The following is a 19,409-nucleotide window of genomic DNA, read 5'->3' on the forward strand; positions in this document are numbered from 1 at the left end:
GTAGCCCTGGCTGTCCTGGAACTCACTCTGTAGACCAGGCTGGCCTCAAACTCAGAAATCTGCCTGCCTCTGCCTCCCGAGTGCTGGGATTAAAGGTTTGTGCCACCATGCCCGGCCCACAGAGAGATTTTTGACAATTTATAAATACATGTTGTTGATGGCTAGTCTTGGTTGTTAACTTGGTGGGATTTAGAATCATTTTGGAAACAAACCTCTGGGCATGTCTCTTATACCAGGTTTTTTGCAGAGGGATTATTTAGATTAAGTTAATTGAGGTGAGAAAACCATCCTACAATGGACATCACTGTTCTTGGGCTGCAGCCCCAGACTGAGTTAAAAGGAGGATTCGAGCTGAGCATTGGGGTAACGTTTTGTTGCACTGTGTGAAGGTTGTTTCTATATTATCCAAGTGTTGGTTCTTTTCGTGCAAAGAGATGACCAGTGGCTGGACTTACGCATTGTCATTCTTATGGCTCATCACCTGCCTCAATATTTTGTAAACATACATCTTCCTCACTTTTGATTGGTTTAATAAAGATCTGACCGTCAAGGCGGGACTTCTAGAGAGAGATATGGACTATGGGAAGAATCAGGGGCCTGAAGTTTCATGACACAGAGGAGGTCAGACAAGCTGGGAGAGAGAGAGAGAGAGAGAGAGAGAGAGAGAGAGAGAGAGAGAGAATGGGAGGGTCGGGTTAACTGACTTGCATGCTGGGAGGCAGACCTGTTATAGTGGCTCAGCTTCTATAAAGTCTCTGCATCTTTATTCTGCAGCTGGTGGTGAGAGGACAAAATAAACCCCATTTGACTCCATTTGTCTCCATCTAGGGACCAGGCTGGGTTTCAAAAAGAAGGCCATAAAGCACCAGCTTCTGGAACAGGCCACACGTCCCAGGAACAGGCCACACGTCCCAGGAACAGGCCACACGTCCCAGGAACAGGCCACATATCCCAGGAACGGGCCACATATCCCAGGAACGGGCCACACGTCCCAGGAATGGGCCACAAGTCCCAGGAACGGGCCACACGTCCCAGGAACAGGCCACACATCCCAGGAATGGGCCACAAGGCACCAATTCCAAGAACAGACTATACACCCCAGAAACAAGGTCATAAAACCCTCTCCCAAAGAACAATCTGGGGAATAACCACACAAATGGGGAAATAGCCTATCTCAGAATGGGCCATCTGTGTTGGGCAACCAGATCTCATTCTATGGTTAAGCAGTCATGACATAGGAATGCAGACCACTGACTGCCTGTGAATCCCTAGCACCCACCAATGAAATTTTAGATTACCTAACCTTTCTAGAGAGTTCACCAGGTTTCCTATAAGAAGGTCCGAGAGCCTTTTGTCTGGGGTCAGTGTAGGCATAAATTTCTTGAAACCTACTTTTAATAAGGGTTTAACCTCTCCTCTAGCCCACCACCCAGTAGAGGTAGTTAGAAAAGTTATTAGGATATGGAGGAAGTTCTTTGGGGGAGATTGCAGTGTTCTTTCTCAGCAATTCAGTCCCATATCAAACAACAAATACAACTCAGCAGCTGCAGACCAGTCCTCTAGGCAGGCAGACAGCACACACAAACTGGCAGATACTGTCCAGTCCTTTGAGCAGGCAGACACCAGGCATGAACCAGCAGCTGTAGTTCAATCCTAAAGAAGCCCTTGCCAGTCTCACCAACAGACAAGGCCATGGAAGTGGCAGGCTGCTGCAGGAAACTCATGAGCAGTCTTGGTGAGTTTCTCTCAATGGCAGCATTACCACAAATTGACCTCAACCACGCTGTATAAGGCGAACCAATACATGCCTGTCATTAGTGAAGAATAGCAAGGTGGAACAAACCAAACCAAAGCTCAGTGTTGGTCTCCCACTGTCTGTCTGTGGGTCATATTTATATTCCTTCATCTTGTGTCCTTTCATGTGTCTGCTCCAGCAAAACATCCTTTCACCAGTGCTTCAGGAAAACAGTCTTTCATGTGTCTGCTTTATCAAGGCATTTTTTTTTTTTAACCTGTGTGCCCCAGCAAAACACCATTTGATATAACTAGCTTTCCAAAGAAACTATAAGTTTCCACTTCAGGTCACCAGTTTAAAAAATGGTTGACCCCTGCATCCTGGTTGTTTCTGCAGAATAAACGGTCTTTGCCTTTGTATACTATCTGAGTCTGGGGTCTTCCTTCAGCAATTTTCAAGCCCTTTCAGCAGGTCCAAGAAAGACTGGCAACAGCTTAAGCACCAGCGTTCACCTCTCTGCTTCCTGACTGTGGATGCCATGTGAGCAGCTACCTCACGCTCCTGCCACCATGCCTTCCTCACTTAATGGTATGTCTTTCCTGCCATGACGGACTTTAGTCACTGGAACTATGAGCCAAAGTGAAACCTTTCCTAAGTCGCTTTTGTCGGGTATTTTGTTGCAGCAACAAGACATGTAATTGCATAATGCATACATACACACACATACATAAACATACATACATACACACACACATACATACATAATACATACATGAACAGAGAAGGGAACAGAATACATCTGTCTCAGTTAGGGTTTTACTGCTGTGAATAGACACCATGCATGACTAGGGGAACTCTTATAAGAACAATATTTAATTGGGACTGGCTTACAGGTTCAGAGATTCAGTCCATTGTCATTAAGGCAGGAGCATGGTAGCATCCAGGCAGGATGGCACAGGAGGAGCTGAGAGTTCTGCATCTTCATCTGAAGGAGAAGACTGGCTCCCACATGGTAAGGAGGAAGGTCTTAAAGTCACACCTACAGTGACACACTTCCTCCAACAAGGTCACACCTCCAAATAGTGCCACTCCTTGGGCCAAGTATATTCAAGCTACCACAATGTCCTATCACAATTGGATAATTCTGTGTATGACAGAATCCAAACACCATCAACCATCCTCACCTGCACATGTGAGTGGAATCTCATTGACAAACACAACAAAAAGATCTGGCTACCAGGATTCCTGGCATCTTTGCAATGAACACCCCCCCACACACACACACACACCAACCCTCCCCCATGTGCTTCTGGGAGTTCCCTAAGTTCCAGATGCTGTACAGATGTTCCTACGTACACCTGCGAGTTCTAGTTGTCTCACGATGGTCACCCCAGGGTCAGTGCTAGCCAGGCTCTGCTCCCAGCACAGCAACCCCGGGAGCCAGTGTTCTCACCCATGTGGCTTTTCCAGAGAGTTCTGGGCAGAGGTGGGAGGTCCCTCCCAGATCCATCTGACACCACAAATGACTCCCAGAAAACAGCAACAGGAGTGCCTGGGTCTTAGCCTCTTGGTGTGTGTGTGTGTGTGTGCGTGTGTGTGTGCATGTGTGTACATGAGCGCATGTGCATGTGTGTATGGAAGCCAGAGGCTAACCTCAGGCATAATTCCTTGTGATGCTGGCCACACTGTCTTTTGAGACTAGGTCCCTCACTACAGGCTAGTGGGTTCACCAAGTAGGCTAGACTGGCCGGCCATTGAGCTCCTCTTCTCTGTTTCTTGCCTACCAGCACTGGGATTAGAAGTGTGTACCATTATACTAGTGTCCTTCATGAGTTCTTGGATCAAATTCAGGTCTTCATGCTTGTAAGGGAAGCACTTGACTGACTGAGTCTTCTCCCAGCCTTTGCAACATTGACACTTGGCTTGTTCAAGAAGGTTCATTCTAGCACAAAGGCTTGCACTAAGAATCTCTCAGCATGGCCATCATAATAGCATATTTTTATTTTCAGAAAGAAAAAAAATATATAGTTTAGAGCAAGGCATCTGCATTTCAATTCTTGTCTCTAGAAACTTTAATTCCAAACGTGGTTTGAATGTAAATGAACTCAGAGGACCTCAGTGACCTTCGAAGGCAAGGAGAGCAACGGGCTCACCAGTGGGTTTTATTCTAGAATCAGGTACGCGTTGAGAGCTTTGCTTCGCAGATTCTTCATCTCCTCCTGTACCCTTTCTTCCACCTTTTCTGGTAACTGGGTGGAGTCTTTGAAATCCCTGGATATTGGAAACACAATTAAGATATACCAGGATACTAAAACATGAAAGTCAAGCCAGCTAAGTAGGTCTGTAGGTAAACATAGCATAAGCCTGATAAACTGAGTTCCATCCCTGGTACCCACATGGTAGAAGGAGAGAGACAAGTGTCCTCTGGCTTCTGTATGCCTGTTTACCATGGTACATGAAGGCCCATACATATATACACATGCATGCATAAAAATCAATCAATAAATATACTTTAAAAGAATTTAGAAGCTGGAGAGATAACTCAGTGGGTAAAGGCAGTTGCTGCTCTGGCTTGAGATAGGGTTTTGATTCCTAGGACCCACATCATAGGAGAGAACCAACACACACACACACACACACACACACACACACACACACCAAGTAAATAAACTTTTTAAAACCGTGCAAATTACCCTGCTGTCTCATGAAGACTGGAAATTTTTGCTTTAATATAGAAAAAAGGTTGCAGTTATATTTAGTAGTAACTTACTAACTGTTGAGAACCTTCAGCTCCTAAGTGACTAGAAGTGGATTTGGGTCTCAGCTATGCAGTTTGCTACATGGGTGAATTCTAAATGGAAGTCTCTACCTCCTACACTGGTCATCCTTGTCACCCTACATCATCGTGAGGGTGACAAGAAACTGGTTACACAGATCCTACAAGATACAGTCAGCAATAGCTGTGTTTACATCCATGTGTGTGCCCGTGTGGATGTGTTGAGTGCATGTTTGTGTGCGTGTGTGCGTGTGTGTGTGCGTGTGCGTGTGCGTGTGCGTGTGCGTGTGCGTGTGTGTGTGTGTGTGTGTGTCCAGAGTCTCTTTGCCTTATTTTTTTGAGGCAGGGTCTTTCACTGAACCTGGAGCTAACTAATTCAGTTAAGCTGGCCACCCAACCCCAGAAATCCTCCTGCCTCTGCCTCTCCAAGTGCTGAGGTTACAGGCATACATTATCATTCCTTATCTTTTTCTTTTTCTTCCCCCCCCTCCTTTTTTTTTGAGACAGGTCTCTCTATGTGGCCTTGGGTGTTCTGATATTCACAATTGTAGATCAGGGTGGCCTTGAACTCACACAGGTTCTCTATCTTTCAAATGCTGGGATTAAAGGCATGTCCCACCATGTCCAATTTGCCTCTGTGAAAACAACAACAACAACAAAAAAACAAAACCAAAAACAACACAAACCATTGGTTCTGGGGGATCAAATTCAGGTTCTCACACTTGCCCAGTGGGCACTTATTGACAGATCCTCCCTAAATCCGGATGCAAGTTTTAAAAATATTTTAATGTTCTTTGAGCAAAGTGTGTGTGTGTATGTGTGTGTGTGTGTGTGCGCGCGCGTGTGTGTGTGTGTGTGTGTGTGTAGGTTTGTGCATAAATGCAATACCCAAAGGGCTAGGGAAGGCTATTGGATCTCCTGGTACCACAGGCAGTTTTGAGCTGGTGTGGGTGCTGGGGACTGAACTCAGGTACTCTTCAAGAGCAGTGTGCACTCTTACTCACCGAGTCGACTCTCCAGCTCTGTGGATTCAGTTTTTAAAGGTTTTGTTGCTAAAGCATTTGAAGGAGGTGTTGAAGGAGGTGACAGCAGATAAAGGAGGCCATGCATTTGAATATTTGAAGCATTGGAGGTGTGCCTCCTTCAGTGCTGGGCACACTTAGATTCAGACATTGTGACATCTCTGACTTCCACCTAGGACAGATCTCACCCCGCACAGAAACACCCACTTACTTCTCCTTCTTGGAGTCCCTGTGAACCAGCATGGGGAATTCCACTTGGATCATTTCTGGCGTCAGCATGACTTCTATCCCCTGATCACAGAGGTCTCTGGGAAGGAAAAAGAGGCTGAATGGGGATAGTTTTTTCTTTCTCAGCATAAAAATAGGATAAACAGCCGGGCGTGGTGGCACACGCCTTTAATCCCAGCACTCGGGAGGCAGAGGCAGGCGGATTTCTGAGTTCGAAGCCAGCCTGGTCTACAGAGTGAGTTCCAGGACAGCCAGGGCTACACAGAGAAACCCTGTCTCGAAGAAAAAGAAAAAAAAAAAGGATGAACTATCAGAGCATTTTGGGAGCCATGAGTTTCCCGGCACTTTTCAGGGTCAGTTCTGGCCACTTCTGCTTAGTCCACGTGTGGAGAAGCGGAGGGCAGACAAACTGCCTCCCACCCCCAAAGAAGCTGGGGGAGATATTTATAAAGAGCTGTTTTTAAAAGGGGGGGTCACAGGTTTCAGGCTCCTTTCAAGTGCACCCGGAATGTTTATCCCTTGAGGATCTCAACCTTTATTCCATGTCCCCACAGTTAAGAGGCCCAAATGATTTCAAAAGATGGGATTCATTCGATGACGTCCTCTGGACACAATGGGATTAAAATAGAGCTAGAGCCACAGATAACTCGGAAGCCCAGAGCTGCGGTGAAATCAGTGTGTTTCTTTGAAATTTGTACTTTTTAAAATCATATAATGTGTTAAGTGCCATTCTGGCGTTTTAGCACAAAGTGTGCTTTTGCGGTTCCCTTTTCCGTCTCTCCTACCTCCTGTCACCCTGCGTCCTCCTTGTATCGTCCCCACTGTGCATTAATCCCTCCCTCATGCCCCATGTGTCTTGTTATCTACATCACCTATTGCTGTCCTCTGTGTCCCTCTAGGTTTTTAAGCTTTACCCACAACCACAGCAGCGTCCATGCGTATATGTGTACACTCTGGGTTAGGACTGCATGTGACAGAGAACCGTTTTGTCTTTCTGTGTTTGGGTCACCTTGTGAACAGTCTATTTCTAAACAGTCGAGAAAGAAATTCAACTTCTCTCTGTCTCTCTGTCCCTGTCTCTCTCTGTCTCTGTCTCTCTCTGTCACTGTCCCTCTCTCTTTCTGTCTCTCTGTCCCTGTCTCTCTCTGTCTCTCTGTCTCTCTGTCCCTGTCTCTCTCTGTCTCTGTCTCCCGGTCTCTGTCTCTCTGTCTCTCTGTCTCTTTGTCTCTGTCTGTCTCTGTCTCTGTCTCTCTGTCCCTGTCTCTGTCTCTGTCTCTCTGTCCCTGTTTCTGTCCCTGTCTCTCTGTCCCTGTCTCTGTCTCTCTGTCCCTGTCTCTCTCTCTCTGTTGTGAGTGTCATAGTATGTAGGTGGAGTTCACAACCTTGCCTTCTGTCTTGTTTGAGGTAGGTTCTCTTGCTGTCTACTGCTGTGCACCCAGGCTAGCCGGCTGGGAGAGTGTGGTGCCTCTCCTGTCTGCCTTAAAGTAGCAATGTTTCAGCTTCAGACATGTACTGCTGTGTTCAGCTTTTACGTGGGATCTGGGGATCTGGACTCAGGTCATCATGTTTATGTGGCAATCACTTTACCTGTGTAACCATGGATCCATTCTGACCCAGTTTATTTCAGTTGCACTTAATAGTTCAGGCTTAATACTAGACTATGTAGTATCTCCCCAAAGGCCCCGTGTTGAAGGCTTAGTTCCCAGTGCAGTGGAACTCTGATGTGGGGATTTTTGAAATGATGGCTCATAAGGGGCTCTGATTAATCAATTAATCAATTAATCAATTCACTGATGATACATAATTGATGACAGTCATGGGTGACGGGAGCTGTTGGGTGAAACAGATCATAGATGGCATGCCTGTGAGACACATAATCCCCAGGTACTTCCTGTTCCCCATCTCTGTCTCCGTGTCTGTCTTCTGTCTGTCTCTCCCTCCCCCTTCGCCCAGTCGTGGTTGGACCTCTGGAGCCAAGAGCATCTGAGTATCACAAGAGCAGCAGGTGTCTTTGAAGACTCTGTGGGCTGTGGGTCTCACTTATACCTCTTCAGCTTTCCACGTGACACTAAAGGACTTTACTAGTAACTTACTATGACAAAATGTCTGATGGAGGCAACTAAGGAAAGGTCAGGCTGACTCTGGCTCACGGGTCAGAGTACAGTCCGTCATGGTGGGTGGGTGGGGTGTAGTGGCGGGAGCTTTAGGCAGTTGGTCACATGGCATCTGCACTCAGGAAGCAGAGAGAGGTGAATGCTGGGGCTCGGCTCTCTCTCCTCTATTCAGCCTGGGTCCCCAGTGCATTGAATGATGCCACCCATATTTAGCTATCCACCTCAGTTAACACACACTGGAAAGTTCCTCACGGAAATGCCCAGATGTTTGTTTCTTTCATAATTCTAGATCCTGTAAAGTTTACAATCAAGGCTAACCATCATAGGAGGCATAGAAAATATGTAAATGAAGAGGTGTGTTTGGGTACAACAGAACTTTATTTATACACAGGTGTCGGGCCAGGTTTGTGTATGGGCTGTTGCTGGCTGACCTGTGGCCTGTTGGTCCCTGACTGCTTAGGTTTTAGCTGGGCAGAGTGGGGATTTAAGGACACTTACCTTGTTAAGCAGCTACATGAGTAGCCTACCGATTATCTGCTGATGTCCCATTTGCAAAGGCCTAGTCAAAGATGGGACATGGGGCAAAGGAGGCTGGGAAATTTAGCCCCTGGTTTCAAATATTTTATGTTTGAAGAAGAAAAGGTCAATGGTATTTTGGAAAATAGTCACTTATTGTGGGCCTGGAATGGCACTGCTGGCCGCGCACTGCCTGATGTACATTTAATGCTCGGGAAATGCTATATTCTGATTATTAGCTCCCCCCCTTAGCATCATATTATCTCATTTAATTCTGTGCCTCTACTCCCATATCATGGGTACCATTTCAAAGGCGAGGAAACTGAGTCACAACAGTGATAAGGAGAGGAGGGGCTGGTTCTGCTTGGGTCTGCTCTCTCCTTAAATGGGCAGGGCAAGTCAGGACTCTTTCTCAGTCTGGAGCAAATAGGGGCCATCCCACCACGCCTGCAGCACTTTCATGAAAGGGTCTCTTGCATAGGCTAGGGAGATAGATAGCTCAGCAGGTAAAGATGCTCACCACAGAGCCTGGAGAGCTGAGGTTGATCCCTGGGAATACACGGTGGAAGGAAAGAAGTGGCTCCTGCAAGTTGTCCTCTGATCACGTCATGAGATCTTACAGCAGGTGTGAGTATATACACACACACACACACATTCAAAAAAATAAAATAAAAAGATAGGGCCTTGTACTGTGCTCTGGATAGATGTTCAATCTTCCTTTGTAGATTTGCTTCCAAGCAAGATGCCCCAGTAGTGCCAACTCCCAGAGCACGTGGGCGGGTGTCAGAGGAATTGGCTACACGCCTCAGTTATTTAGCATTTCACTAATTGATTATTTTGCATGGAAATGTGCTGAAACTATCAATGTAGTATGTGTTGATATGAGAAAGAAAGAGAGTTTGTCACGAGTAATTATTTTTGGTTATCAGTGGTTGGATTTTCAGGATTCCTTTGCTTCATTGGAACTCATGGTATAATTTAAAACAGGAGAGTTTGGGTTGATTAAGAATAAAAACGATGACTGGGGAGATGGTGCAGTCAATAAAGTGTTTGTCACGTAAGCAGGGGGACCCGAGTTCAGTCCCCAGAACTCAGGGTGTAGTATTGCATGCTTATGATGGCAGTGCGAGGGAGACAGGGACATGTGTGCTCCTGGGCCTGCTGGCCAACCGGCCTAGCCCAACGGGTAAGCTGAAAGATCTGTTTTAAACAACAACAAACACCTAATAAAACATCAAAGGTTGGTCTCCAGTCTCCACATACATGTGCAAACACGTGCACAGACAGACAGACAGACAGACAGATACACACACACACACACACACACACACACACACACACACACACACACACACACACACACACACACACACACACACACACACACACACACACACACACACACACACACGGAAAAAGCGATGACCACTAAGAAGAAGCATGTGCAGAGAGGACAGTGACAGGTGGCACAGCCAGCACACACATGCCTGAGGTGTCTGGGTGTCCCACCAAGGGGCTCACGGTACAGAAAGTGCTTGGCTCCTGGCTCCAGTTCTCACTTCTGCTGCAGAGTTTCTAGCTGGATTCAAGGATACACGCTCTCTAGCTGCTGGGTTCTGATTCGTAAAAGGAAATGCAAATACCTTATTTCTAGTTTCTAGTTCTTGTGTGTATGTGAGTCTGTGTGAGTGTGTGAGTGAGTGTGCACATATGTGTATATGAGTGTGTATATGAGTGTATGTGTGTGTATGAGTCTCTGTGTGTGTGTGAGTGTATGAGTGTGTGTGTATGAGTATATGTGTATGAGTGTGTGCATGAGTGTGTATGAGTGTGTGTGAGTGTATGAGTGTGTGTATGTGAGTGTATGAGTGTGTGTGTATGAGTGTGTATGTATGAGTGTGTGTATGGGTGTGTACATGAGTGTGTATGAGTGTATGTGTGTGTGTGTATGAGTGTGTGTGTGAATGTGTGAGTGTATGAGTGTGTATGTATGAGTGTGTATATGAGTGTGTGCATGAGTGTGTGTATGAGTGTATATGTATATATGTATGAGTGTGTGTGTGTGTGTGTGCATGAGTGTGTGTGTATGAGTGTGTGTGTGGTATAAGTGTCCATATGGTACATGTGTCCGTGAATATGCACAAAGAATCCTGAGGTCAGGGTCAGCGTCTTCCTTTATTGCTCTCTGCCCTGATTCAGCCAGACCGGCTAGCCTGTAAGCGCCAAGGGTCTGATGGTCCCCATGACCTCAGCCTCAATGTTGGGGTCACAGATGTGTGTCACCATGGTTGGCTTTCTTCTTTTCTTCCAGTTGTTGAGTGTTTGCTTACATGCATGGTATGTTCCATGTGTGTGCCTGGTGCCCACAGAGGCTGGAAGGCAGCACTGGATCCCCCGATCTGATGTTACAGGGAGTTGCACACTGCCTTTGGGACATGACAGACTCTGCAATGGCAGCTAGTGCTCTGAACTGCTGAGCCATCTCTGCAACCACAGGTCTGACTTTTTGTATGTTGCTGAGGATCTGAAGTTGGTCTTCATGCTTGTGTGTCAGGCACATTACTGCCTGAGCCGCCTTCCCCACGCCTCATATCTGAGACATCCAGGAGAGTCTATTCTGCACTGTGAGGGAAGTGTTGGTCTCATCTCCTGGTGGCCCAGCTGGGCATCAGCCTTGCCTGCTCCTTTTGGGTAGACACTCAGCTGCTGCGTGTCTCTTCCACAATCCCTCAGAGTGCCTCATGTGAAAAACATGACAGCTCATACACCAAAAGCTCCAAGAAGAAAATCAGAAAAATACCTCTCAGTAGTTTCCAATCTGTCTTCTTCTGGTAAGTCCTCCAGCGGGGCAGGGATGTCTATGGGCAGCATCACAGGACTGTACCAGTCACTTCTGTGGAGGGAGACACAAGCAATGAGGACCACAATGCATCAGCACTCAAGCTGGCCCCTGTGTGGTTTGCTGTTTTTGTTTGTTTGTTTGTCTTGACACAGAGTCTCACATATGCCACATAAGGCTTAAATTCACTCATACTTAGCTGAGGATTACCTTGAACGCATGATCTTTCTGCCTCTACCTCCCAAGTGCTGGCTTTACATGCGGCACATCATTATGCCTGGTTTATGCTTTCTTGGCGATGGTACCCAGGGCTTTGTGCATGTTAGGCAAATAGCCTACTAACTGAGCTACATACATCCTTAGCCCCTAGAATTTATATACATACATACATACACACATATATAGTGTGGTATGTATATGTAATGTGTGTATATGTATATGCATGTTTGCATGTGTGTAGGCACGTGTGGGTGTAGATTTGTATGAATGTGCATGTGGAGCCCAGAAGAGGGTTTCAGATGTCTTCCTTTACCACCCTCATATATCCAGCCAGCCAGGGTCTTCCACAGAGTCCAGGTCTCTCTAACCTGGCTGGCCTAGCTAGCAGGTCTACTCTAAGGTCCCTGTCCCCACCTCCCGTGCTGGGCTTACAGGCACACCCCTCTGGTCCAGCATTTTCATGGGTGTTGGGATCCAAACTCATGCTCTGATGCTTACATGGAAACACTCTGCCTGCTAAGCCATCTTCCCTGCCTCTAGAAATATAACTTACTATTCTAAAAGACTTGAGCATTGAGGGTATTAAATAGGAGGGTATTAAATTGAGGGTAGTTGAGATAAGGAAAAAAAATTTTTTTAAAGAACTTTTTTGTGTAGTACTGAGTTTGGGAAACACATTGGATGTTCTATATATTGAGAAAGTGTCAGTAAATCAGCAAGAAAGTGGAATTAAGAAACAGAAACAGGGGCTGGAGAGATGGCTCAGTGGTTCAGAGCACTGACCACTCTACCAGAGGTCCTGAGCTCAATTCTCAGCAACCACATGGTGGCTCACAACCATCTGTAATGGAATCCAATGCCCCCTTCTGGTGGTATATATATGTGTACTCACATATATAAAATAAATAAATAAATAAATAAATAAATCTTTAAAAATAAACAAACAACCCAGAAACAGTTAATCCCATAGTCACAAGAGAGGGGGAGGGAGAAAAAGGATGGATGGGATACATTAGTGCTTAGGAGCCCTTACTGCTCTTACAGAGGACCTGAGTTCAGTTCCCAGTACCCAGGACGGATTGGCTTTCAGCCACTTCCAGCTCCAGGGCATCTGGCGCCCTCTTCTGGATACCACAGGCACATTCAAGGAATCAAAACCAAACAAATCTTTTTGTAAAGGAAGAAACAAAAAAGGGGGTGGTGGAAGGAGAGAGAAAGAGGGAGGGAAAGGGATTGGGGGAGGGATGTAGGGACGGAGCAGGGGAAGGAGAAATGGAGGGAGGGACAGAAGGAGGAAGGAGAAGGGAGGGAGAGAGAGAAGTGGAGACACATTGCAGGTGGGTGTCGGGGACTGGACAGGGGTAGGGTGGGGATGAGAACAGAAGGGATCAGGTATGGGAGGATGGAGGGAGACAGTACTGGGCGAGACAACTGTAATGGGAGGGGGCATCTCTGGAATGAGCTAGAAACCTAGGGCAATGAAAACTCAATGAGGGCGACTCTAGCTAAGACTCGGCAATGGGGGATATGGAGCCTGAACAGGCATCTGCTGTANCCAGGCAATGGGGATATGGAGCCTGAACAGGCATCTGCTGTANCCAGGCAATGGGGATATGGAGCCTGAACAGGCATCTGCTGTAACCAGGCAATGGGGATATGGAGCCTGAACAGGCATCTGCTGTAACCAGGCAAGTCTTCCAGGGCAGGAATTTGGACACCAATTCAGCCACAAAACTTTCGGCCTACAATTTGTCCTGGCCCACAAGATGTGCTGGGGTAAAGGTGGCACTGAAATTGTGGGAGATGCTGACCAATGACTGGTCCAGCTTGAGACCCATGCCATGAGAGGGAGCCCACCCTGACACTGCCTGGGGGGTCAGGACCCGAGGCTGTAGAGCCCAGAACTGCCTTCTGAAAACTGCCCTCTGACTTCCACATGTGTACTGTGGCCTGCACCTTCCTCTCGAAGATATAAAAAAATCCGTAAAACTATTTTTAATCGATTTTGAATATATAAATGCTTAATAATCACACTGCATGATTTAATAATACACAGATAAATCTCAGGTTTAAAAGACTCAAGGGTGACCTCGTAATGGCAGGTCACTTATTCAAGCAAAATAGCTTTGAAATTGAAAGGTCATGAATGGCCTTGCAGGACTTACTGGAGACTAAAGGTGACCCCTTCTAACTGTTACGTCCTTAATACCCACTCCCAGTGGGTTAATGTGTGGAGACAGAACCGCTGGGAGGCGGTTGGTTCATAAGAGCCAAGCCTCACAGCTAAGATCAGAGCCTTCAGAAAAGAAGCCCCAGGGATACCTCGCTCCTCCATCCCTGGGAGGTCACAAGCAAGGCTTCTGGGCCAGCAAGATGGCTCCTGGGACTCATATGGTGAGAAGGGAGGACAGACTCCTGAAAGCTGCCTCTGTTCCCCACATATGTGATGTGGCCTGAGCTCACCCATACCATGCACACATGTACATAAATAGATAAAAATAGAAAAGAAGGTCCTGTCTGTGAACTGGGAAGTAAGCCCTCACGAGACACAAAACCTGCCTGGTCTCTGACTTATTATATATATATATATATATATATATATATATATATATATATATATATATGTTGTTTTTAACCTATGGAGACTATATCACTTTGTTATAGTACATGGATGGATTAAGACAGAATTTAGAAAAAGGATTACTGTTATTATTTACAACTGCTTTTAAAAGCAACAGCATGGCCTTCAACCCAACAACCAGTATAAACACATCATAGAAAAATAAAGACTTCTTGTCTTTTGAGACAGAATCTCATGTAGCCCAGGCTGGCCTTGGACTCGCTGTGTAACTGAGGACGACTCTGAACTCTGAGCCTCTTGCTTTCACCTCTGCATGCTGAGGTTACAGATGTGTGCCCGCTTTTACAATGCTGGGGATGGAGCCCAGGCTTTGTGTGTATTACATACTTCCTACCAGGTGAACTGCACCCCTGCCTGGGCCCTGCTCCTGATTTTTGAGATATTATGCGATGGCAGTTTATCTGAAACAAACTGGCCCAACAGAGCATTCAGGCACAGAAGCTGAAGGCAAAAAGTCATGGCAGAAAGCTTTTCATTGATATGACCTTCATGTTTAATGCATGGATATCCGGGCCACAACAACCTCCTCCTGACTTTCCACTAAAACAACAGCTTTAGGAGATGTTTCCAGGGACATTACTTTGGAAACAAATGAATTGACTAGTTTTTAATACTTGGAATCCATGTATGCTAACAGTGGGTGCACTGGCATGTAGACACAACCCCAAACCCAGCAGCGTCAATTTTTTTCCCACTGTAGTGGTGAGGATAAGAGGCAGGAACTTTACTACTGAGTTATGCACCAGCTAGCTATGGGTCTATATCAGGTATGCCTGTGAGAATGCCTGTGTGTGTATGGAATGAGTTCTGGATTGTTAGTTGATATAGGAAGACTCAGCCCACTGTGGGTGGCACCATTCTCTAGGCAGCAGACCCTGAATGAGCAAGGATTCTATCCTGCCTGCTCTTGGCTCTGGATGGTGTTTGAAGCTTCTGCCTTGACCTTCCTGAAGTAACAAAATTTAACCTGTAATTGCAAGCCAAACAAACCCTTTCTTTCCCAAGCTGCTTTGTGTCAGGGTATTTTATCACAGCAACAGAAATGAAACCAGAACAGCGGGTCAGTTGGACTCATTCAGTTTTCTTGTAGAATGAGTTGGTTTGGGGGGGCTGATGCTGCCATCTAGTGGTGAGAGAATGATTGCACATAGTTTTGTAAGCTCAGTGGAAAATGCAAGAGTTATCAAAAGCGAGCATCAGTCAGATCCTAGATACTTCATCATATAGCCATTTGCAACATCCCAGTGAAGTTGTTATCATAGCCCCTGTCTCACAAAGGGGAAGATAACTTCTCAAGAGCCCAGGAAATGACTCAATAAAGTGTTTGCCGTGCAAGCGTGCAGACCTGAATTTGATCCCAAGAACCCGAGTTCCAGCAACAGAACACACTTCTTAAAAAAGCTGGGTTTGGTGATGAACATCTGTAATCCCAGAGTGGAGGGGGCAGAGACTGGAAACTGCATTGGTAACATGGCTGCCTACTTTAGCAGGATCAGCTACCTCCAGGTACTAATAAAAAAACCTTATCTCAAAATAAATAGTAAGTAAATAAAATTAAAAATAAACAAAAAGTTGCAGTTTCTGGTGAAGAACACTCAAGGTCACCTTCTGGCCTCCATAAGCAAGTACACACATGAGTGTGTGCCTGAATACACACACACACACACACACACACACACACACACACACACACACAGAGACAGAGACAGAGAGACAGACAGAGAGACACAGAGAGAGAGAGACAGAGATTCATTCACCCCATGAACTATAAAGAAAAAAGATGAATATTTCAGCAAAATTATATAATCAGTTAATTCTCTCTGTGTGCCACCAATTAGTTAGCATTACATTACTTTTAAAAGTAAAAGGCATGTCTTGATCAAGATAGATTCAAAATATGAAAATCAGCTATCACTGTATCTCCTTGGTAGGCAAGCCCTCATCATGTTTTCAAAGTATGATCTGAACGTGTGGTCTGTCACGGTGGCCTCTGATTCCGGGTCTCCCCAGGAGGCCAGCAGTTCCCGGCTTACCTCTGAGTGGTTTCCACCATAGAGGGGTCAGACATGGAGGAAAACACCAGGGGCTGGAACTTCTTCCAGTTCATGATTCCAGGAATTATATCCTGTGATGAAAGTTGGAGCAGGGTCAGGATGCAGAAAGATGGTGTTAGCTGCAAGAGCTAATATTGACAGTTAACTTGACAGCATCTCGACTCATCTAGGAGACAAATCTTTGGGAATGTTTCTGAGGATTTTTAAAACTTGGATTAACTGAAGTGGGAAGACCCAGCTTTAATTGTGAGCAGCGTTATCCCTTAGGCTGAGGCCCCAGACTGAATACAAAGGAGAAAGTGAGCTGAGCCCCGGCGTCCTCCCTCCCGGCTTCCTGACTGTGGATTTGACGTGGCCAGCTGCCTAGAGCTGTTGTAGGATGCTTTTGTCATATGTTTATTATAGGACCAAGAAAAGTAACTAACAAAGATATGTCTTCACCTTCGTTTCATTCAGGTGACCATTTTTAAGTTCTAAAAGGTTCAATCCAAATTGTATCATTTCATTCAACTTGACTTTCTCTAAAGCAAAGACAGTTGTTCTAGTACACACTTTGTGGTGATGACCAAGGGCCGATGTGGCCTTCCAGGCATTCAATTAGGACAGGTGGCACCCAGGCAGGGAGGACAGTGCAGGCGAATGCTCTGGCAAGATGACAGACCTATTAGGTCACTAGCAGCTTGGCTGAGTACAGGCAGGGAACATGATGGGGATGGCACCTGTGGCTAGAGAGGGAGGCAGGTCACTAGTGGACTTGAGGGCCAAACCAATGGAGCTGTTCTTTCAGCAATGGATACACACTGAGGATGTGTGTACGCGTGTGTGTGTGTGTGTGTGTGTGTGTGTGTTTATGTAATACCAGAGGCCAATGTCCCTGTGTTCTTCAATCAAGAGATAGCATCTCTCGCTGAGCCTGGAGCTTGCAGATTCAGCTAGACTGACTAGCCAATAAGCTGCAGGGATCTACCTGTTTCCATCTCCATGGTGATGGGATTTACACCTGTGCCACCATGCCTGGATTTATGTGGGTGTTGAACTCAGGTCCTCACACTTCTGGGGCAGGTGCTTTGCTGATGGAGCCAGTTCCATAGTCCCCTGACCCACTGAGGCGTCTCAAGCTAGATCAGAAAAATTTCTGTGGTGGTCTGGGAGGTTATGACAGTGGTGGGTCATGGTAGAGATGAGGAGGGAGCTGCAGTCGTGTCAGAGTTAGGCTGGGGGAATGTGGCAATGTGCCAGAGCTGGTAGAGCAAGGATTGTGTGAGTTCTGTGCCTGGGGCTCCTGAGAGCAAGTGGTGGACATTTGTATTTTCAGAGGGTCCAAAGTGAAGAAGAGGCCAGAGCTCAGGGACGGAGCACCACACGACTATTTTCATATGGCTGGAAGATTAATGAATAACCATTTCCCCTTTAATGAGTGAGGGTGTTGGTAAAAGGGCAGCAGACAGCAGAAAGGTGGGTAGAGGCAGACAGCGGTGGTACTGAGAACAGACAGCAGTGTGAGGACCATGGTCAATGGTCACTATTCTTGGTCCAGGCTAAGCCCGTTTTGCTGTCATTTAAATCACATCTATCTATCCTGAATGTGTGTGTGTGTGTGTATGTATGTGTGTGTACACATCTGTATGCATACATATCTAAGTATGCACATGTTATTTTCATGTGTGTACATGCATATGCATGAGTGTGTAAGTGTGTGAGTATATGAGTATGTGTGTGCATGTCTAAGGTGTGTGTGTGTGTATAAGTTGTCAGAGGGGAAGCTGCAGGGGTCAGTGTTCTCCTTGGTCTCCTTCCACCATGGGGTTGAACTCTGATTATCAGGCTTGGTGACAAGCAAGTCCACTGAACTGCCGTGCCAGCCTGGTCCTCTTTCTCTCAGCCTCAACTCTCCCTGTTCCCTGCCCCTCCACACAGTTCAAGGCCGGCTCTGCCAAGGCCGCGGCTGACATTACCGTATGATGGAGAAACTGCTTTTGGGTGAGAGGAATGCTGGAGCCTATGTGCGACTCCTGGGTGTACTTGTACTTTGGGTGAGGGCACAGATGGTAATCTATCAGCGTCTCCGCATAGGTCAGAGGATGTTTCACGGCGAACAGTCCCGGGCTGGGATTCTGTGGAAGAGAGGAAGACCAGACTGATGGTGTTTACCGGGCTCCAGGACAGGCACAGGGCAGGCGTCAGCGATGCTGGCTGTGGCTCCCGCTAGCACTAACAGTGGGGAATGTATGTTAACTTTCCTAGCAAACCGGCACAGGAACAGAGCTTCAGGTTGGCCCATCTTCCCAACATTGCCAGCTTCATACCAGCGTTTTCTGGTTTAAGGGCTTCATTAGATGTTATTTAGATTTGTTGGCCTCGCAAGGAAAAAAAATGTCACTGGAATCGCACTTTGAAACTGCTTCTAGCCATGATGAACGAGGAGGTGGGGGTGGTGATTAAATAAGCAAAGTGGTAAGAAAGAGAAAATCCTTTTCCGGGTCTGCCTTAGTTTCTTTTCCCGTTGCTGTGAAAAAAACAAAACAAAACAAAAAAACAAAAAACAAACAAAACAAAACCAAAACAAAACCAAAACGAACAAACAAACAAAACACTCCCACGAAAAGCAACTTAAGAGAGAAAGAATTTATTTGGGCTCCATCATGGTGAGGGAGTCAAGGTGGGATATTGCCATATCACACCTTTCATAGTCAGAAGGTAAGAGGGTGAGGAGTGCTCAGCTGGCTTGAGATGCCAAAGAGAAAACAGATTCCAGGGCTGGGGTGTAGTCCATTAGCAGAGCACTTGCCTCGCATGCATCAAACCCTGGGTTCAATTCTCAGCACCACATGAAAATGGATGTGGTGCAGCTCATCAGCAGTCCTGGTACTTGGGACATAGAGGCAGTAGGGTTAGGAGTTCAAGGTCACTCCGGGTGCATTATTATGCTGGAGCCCTTCCTGGGCTATGAGACACTGTTAAAAATTTTATTTTTAAAAAGGCTTAGGGGTTGAGAGTGCATCTTGCTTTATCATGGAGACTAGAGTTCAAATCCGAGCATCCATATTGGATGGCTCATAAGCACAGCAACTCCAACTCCGAGGGATCCGATGTCTTCTCCTGTCCCCACTCCCCTGGCACATACACAAATAAGTAACAAGAGTGAACTCAAGTATTTAGTGAAGAAAAGGTTAATTAAAAAACTAAAACAACAACAACAACAACAAAAGAAAAATATTTCCAACTCATGCTTCTGCTTCCACATAATAGCTGAGATAAAGGTGTC

General features: G+C 46.2%; 1 protein-coding gene and 1 long non-coding RNA gene across 2 annotated transcripts in view; one reads left to right on the plus strand and one right to left on the minus strand.

Moving 5' to 3' along the window:
* LOC115064042 overlaps positions 1-1,846 on the plus strand; it is an 8,294-nt gene extending 6,448 nt beyond the window's left edge. Inside the window, exon 3 of the long non-coding RNA XR_003843897.1 lies at positions 829-1,846. This is a non-coding gene — a long non-coding RNA (uncharacterized LOC115064042). The remainder of the gene's footprint in view (positions 1-828) is intronic.
* Positions 1,847-3,897: 2,051 nt separating this feature from the next.
* Positions 3,898-19,409, minus strand: part of Cfap221 (cilia and flagella associated protein 221) — a 71,395-nt gene continuing 55,883 nt past the window's right edge. Inside the window, exons 19-23 of the mRNA XM_021199190.1 lie at positions 18,100-18,258; positions 16,124-16,215; positions 11,192-11,284; positions 5,745-5,840; positions 3,898-4,006 (exon numbers count right to left, since the gene is read on the minus strand). Of these exons, the coding sequence (XP_021054849.1) occupies positions 3,898-4,006; positions 5,745-5,840; positions 11,192-11,284; positions 16,124-16,215; positions 18,100-18,258 (549 nt within the window). The remainder of the gene's footprint in view (positions 4,007-5,744; positions 5,841-11,191; positions 11,285-16,123; positions 16,216-18,099; positions 18,259-19,409) is intronic.

The sequence above is a fragment of the Mus pahari genome, chromosome 5 (assembly GCF_900095145.1).
Source record: "Mus pahari chromosome 5, PAHARI_EIJ_v1.1, whole genome shotgun sequence".
NCBI classification, from domain to species: Eukaryota; Metazoa; Chordata; class Mammalia; order Rodentia; family Muridae; genus Mus; species Mus pahari.